Consider the following 4,413-nt stretch of genomic DNA (forward strand, 5'->3'; position numbering starts at 1 on the left):
TAACACAGCTTTATTCATCTTTCTTTATCAAAAAAAAAGAAATTTAGCTGATCCATCACTGTATTGAATTGTGTACTTTCTTGCTCACTGTTTTGCTCTGCCCCAGTTTATTATGGATCTGTGATGGATTATTAAACCTGAACTGATTTCCTCCCTGTACTACAAATGGCAAACTAAGAGCTGCTGCAGGACCTGGTGATTATTGCCAAGGAAACAAAGATTTTTTCCTTCAAGCCTAAATCCTTTTCCCTCTCTGCTCCACACACAGTGACAGCATTCCCAGCACCATGGGGACACCTCTGCTGCTCTCAGTCCTAAATCACTTTGCCCTGCTGAGGAGCAGAAAGGGGTAAGGTCAGATGAGTGTGGGAGACATGAAATTAGGGGGATATAAGCAAGAAGATCATCAGAAATCCAAGTCTAGGCTTCCCTTTGCCAGCTGAGAGGTTGGCAGTGTGTAACAGAAACAGGACAAGGTGTGATGTGTGTCCCACCTGTGCATAAATCCCAGAGTGCAAGGCAGGGAGACACTGGTGGGTTCTGTGTGTTTAATGGTTCTGATGCTATTACCAGCTCCAACTTCTGCTCCTGTGCTTGTCCATTTCCTGAGTAATTCATTGCATCTCCCAATCTCCTGCATCACACTAAACACCCAAGCTGTGATCCATGAATTAGAGACCTTCCTTTTTATGAAGGAGCCTTGTATTAGAGTTAACTGCCAATTAAAGGAGGAGCATCAAACAGGTTGCTGTGAGAGCTCTGAATGAGACCTGTTTCCCTGTGGATTTGTGGCTTACACTGCATTCTGTCAGCTACAAGGAATTTGTGGGCAGATTTTCCCTGCCTGGAGGGAGATCCTCTGGTGCCTGAGTTGGGTGTTTACTGGCAAGAGGAGATGCACATGGAGACCCTGAAAATTCCAGGATGTTCATGCCTTTCATTCCCCTGTCCTTCTGCCAATGTGGTCAAGAACTCCCACACCTACAAGTGCAACAGGAGGATCAAAGGAACAGAGATAAAACTAACAAACCAATACAGGAAGTTCATCATTTACCTACTTCTGTTTTCAGTTTTGAAATTCTTTACCTTTAGGTATATGTTCTGGGTGTTTCTGAGGAGCCACAAGCCCGAAGTAAGAGCAGGAAGCTCTTCCTTCTTTCTCTTGAGTCTCCAGATTTTGCTGGCAGAAGGTCAGCTGGAAAAGTTAATTATCAAATCTATGTGCCAATGTAACATTCCTAATAGAGAAATCAATAATAAGCAGAGGTGAAAACTGGTTGATACATATTCAACTTTGCTGGAGAAGAGGAAAAGTCTAAAGAAAACATTTTAAAGTATTATTGCATTTCCATTACTGTTCTTCTAGCAGCATTCTTTTTTTTTCTTTTATTTCTCTATTGTTTCCCAGAGAAGCTGTGGATTCCTCATCTCTGGGAGTGTTCCAGGCCAGGCTGGATGGGGTTGGAGCAGCCTGGGCTGGTGGGAGGTGTCTCTGCCCAGGACAGGGGTGGAGTGAAATGAGCTTTAAGGTCCTTGTGACCCAAACCAGCCTGAGAGTCTCAGACTGTGTTTGTTTTCCCCCAGGGCTGTGCTCCTCGAGGATGGAAGCCTCAGGCTGTCTAACATCACCAAGTCAGACACTGGGGTCTACACCTGTGTGGCAACAAACCAGTTTGGAGCTGCCAGAGATTCAGGGAACCTCATTGTGAAAGGTACTTAAATATCTTCTTTTGTGGAATGAGATGACCTCTAAGGTCCTTTCCAAGCCAAACCATTCTAGGATTCTAACTTGTACCTCTGGTTTTTGTGTCTTCATACATGACCCTGTGCCAGGGTGCCCAGGGAGGCTGTGGCTGCCCCAACCCTGGCAGTGTTCACAGCCAGGTTGGATGAGCCTTGAGCAACCTGCTCTGCTGGGAGGTGTCCCTGCCCAGGGCAGGGGCTGGGGCTGGAGGAGCTCTGAGCTCCATTCCAACCCCTAAAATTATATGATTCTATGATTCCTACTCTTGTTCTCAGTGATACCAGAATGGTCAGTGTAGCTCCAGTAACCTCCTCCCTGACCTGCTGCATCTGGGCTCACCCTAGGGAGAGCAGCAGGCACTGACACAGAGCAGTGTGTGGCCTGAGGTGAAGCTGCAGCACAGCAACAGTGACTAAACCAACGAGCTGAGCATTCAGGCAGCTCTGCCTTGGTTAACCTTCTCTACCATTCCCCATGTCACATCCACTGGAGCAATATGGGCAGATCCCAGTAAAACATGGGACAAAACAAATGAGTTGCTTTGTCATTTATGAAGTTTATTAAAACCCTGAGTAACAACACGGGCTAAAAATGATCTTGTTTGCAGGGAACATTTGTTTTTGTTTCCCCTCTGGAGAAGTTGGGGCTGTTCAATTATAGGCCTCATTGCCTCAGCATTATTTGCAGCTGAAATGTCAGAAGTTGGAAAAGCATAGCTAATGTGCGAATTAAGTTGATTGCTGCTCATTGAGTTGTTGCTTCTTTGTGAGAAAGTCTTTATTACACCTCCAGCACCCCCAGCACCTTCTCCCCTGCTCCTCTGAAATGGGGTTTGCCAGGTAGTGCCTGGCTGCTGGTGCTGAGCAGCTACAGAGGGAACACAACCCAGAGCTTTAAGATGCTTTGAAAAGCGTTTCAGGTAGAAGTCTTGAAGCCAAGCCCAGGAAAGGAGCAGAAAATATCCCACAAGTGAACACTGCATCAGTGTGAGGTATGAGGACCCAGAACAAGAGGTACAAGAGGATGAGAATACTATGATAAAAATGAATTTATTCTCTTTTCTGTCACTATTAAAACAAAAACCTCATGGCCAAACCCAGTTTGATCCACAAAACAGAAGGTTTCAGTATTTATTCAGTGGAGAAAAATAGGTTAATGCCAGTAACAAAGTAGATTTGTTATAATTTCTTAGAACTTCTTCAGTAATAAAGGAGATTTCTTATACCAGCAGTGCTCAAGGCCAGGTTGGACAGGGCTTGGAGCAGCCTGGGCTGGTGGAATTGTCCCTGCCCAGGGCAGGGGGAGGGACTGGATGATCTCTAAGCTCCATCTCAACCCCTTAGCATTCTGTGCTGAATTCCTAATCCTTCTAATAACATTCTTCAACAGGACTGAAGATACCTTAGTTCTCTCTTTGAGTGTGTGATCAAATAATGGCCCAGAGACCTACTGAGAGCATTATTGGAACCTTCTGATGAGGAAAATCTCCAAGACATTCCCTGCTAGTTCCATTCCAACCAGCTGGAGCCAGTGGGCCCTTCCTCTACACTAGTCAGGTGTCTTTGTTGGAGAATTGAAGTCTTTGGGAAAAAATAGGACATAATTTTCTATTTGTATGCTGTGGCTTTTAGAATGTAATTATTGTGTCTGATAACAGATTCTCTGCAATCCTGTTGGTATCATTCTTGTTTAGTCTTTACTTTGACCTTTCCATAGAGATAAATTGATTTTCTTTATAACATTTTACTTATTTATAGACTGTTGTAATTGCACACAGTGCATTGTGCAGGAGTCAGAGTGTCCTGAGCCTGGTGAGCAGCCATCCAGACAGAGAAGTGGGAGAGACAAAATGAGGTGGCAGCAAGTCTTGTGGCAGTGCAGGTGATGTGGGACCTGTGGGACATATGTCAAAGGCATATTTGAAGGACAAGGAGTACTTGACACATGGAAAATTCAGTTGTGCTGCGAAGTTTTGTTAATGCTGAATGACCTAACAGAGGAATAGGTGAATTTTCACCCCTAGTTTAAGTGCTTTGATTAGTTGTAGCAGAACACCCAATTCAAAGGGTGCCATCAGGGCATGCATCCATCAGCCTGGAGGAAGACAGGTCAGAGCAGCAGCAGGATAGACCTGGCAGCAAGGTTTAGGGCTTAGGGGTTCCAGCAGTGACAGGCTAATGGTTGGACTTGATCAGGTCTCCTCCAATCTCAATGATTCCATGAAGGAGCTCATGGTAGGTTTTGGGACCTATCCAAGAGATCTGGGAAGCCAAAGCCTGTACCCACTGTTTGCTCACATCCACATACTGAACTTGGAAGTTTGGAAGCTATGGAAGGCTGAGGAAACATGCTGCCCATCAGATTGACTGACACTGTGAAGGAGCCTTGTTGGGGTCATCCCTCTCCATTCTGGGGCAGTGACACTGCAGGATGAGCCTGGGGTGACTCTGGCAGTGGGTTCAGAGGAGTCTGTTCCCACCTCCTGGTTCTCCCACTGCACAGGTCACACCGGGGCTGCACGAGGTGGGAGACTTCCCAGATGGACCTGCCAGGCCCTCCAACACCTTCTGTAACTCAGGAGTAACTTCTGCACCGTTTCACGTGCAGACACCTCTGCTGCACAGCCAGAGGCAGAGCTGGCAAAAGCCAAGTGGAGTCTGGGAGATGAT

General features: G+C 46.0%; 1 protein-coding gene across 1 annotated transcript in view; it reads left to right on the forward strand.

Annotated features, from left to right (window-relative positions):
* Positions 1–1,712, forward strand: part of LOC103809701 (contactin-6-like) — a gene marked incomplete at its 3' end in the record, with an annotated part of 59,786 nt that extends 58,074 nt beyond the window's left edge. The window contains exon 10 of the mRNA XM_009082558.1: positions 1,585–1,712. Coding sequence (XP_009080806.1) covers positions 1,585–1,712 — 128 coding nt within the window. The remainder of the gene's footprint in view (positions 1–1,584) is intronic.
* Between the last annotated feature and the right edge of the window lie 2,701 nt (positions 1,713–4,413).

Source organism: Acanthisitta chloris, unplaced genomic scaffold (assembly GCF_000695815.1).
Source record: "Acanthisitta chloris isolate BGI_N310 unplaced genomic scaffold, ASM69581v1 scaffold16419, whole genome shotgun sequence".
Lineage (NCBI taxonomy): Eukaryota > Metazoa > Chordata > Aves > Passeriformes > Acanthisittidae > Acanthisitta > Acanthisitta chloris.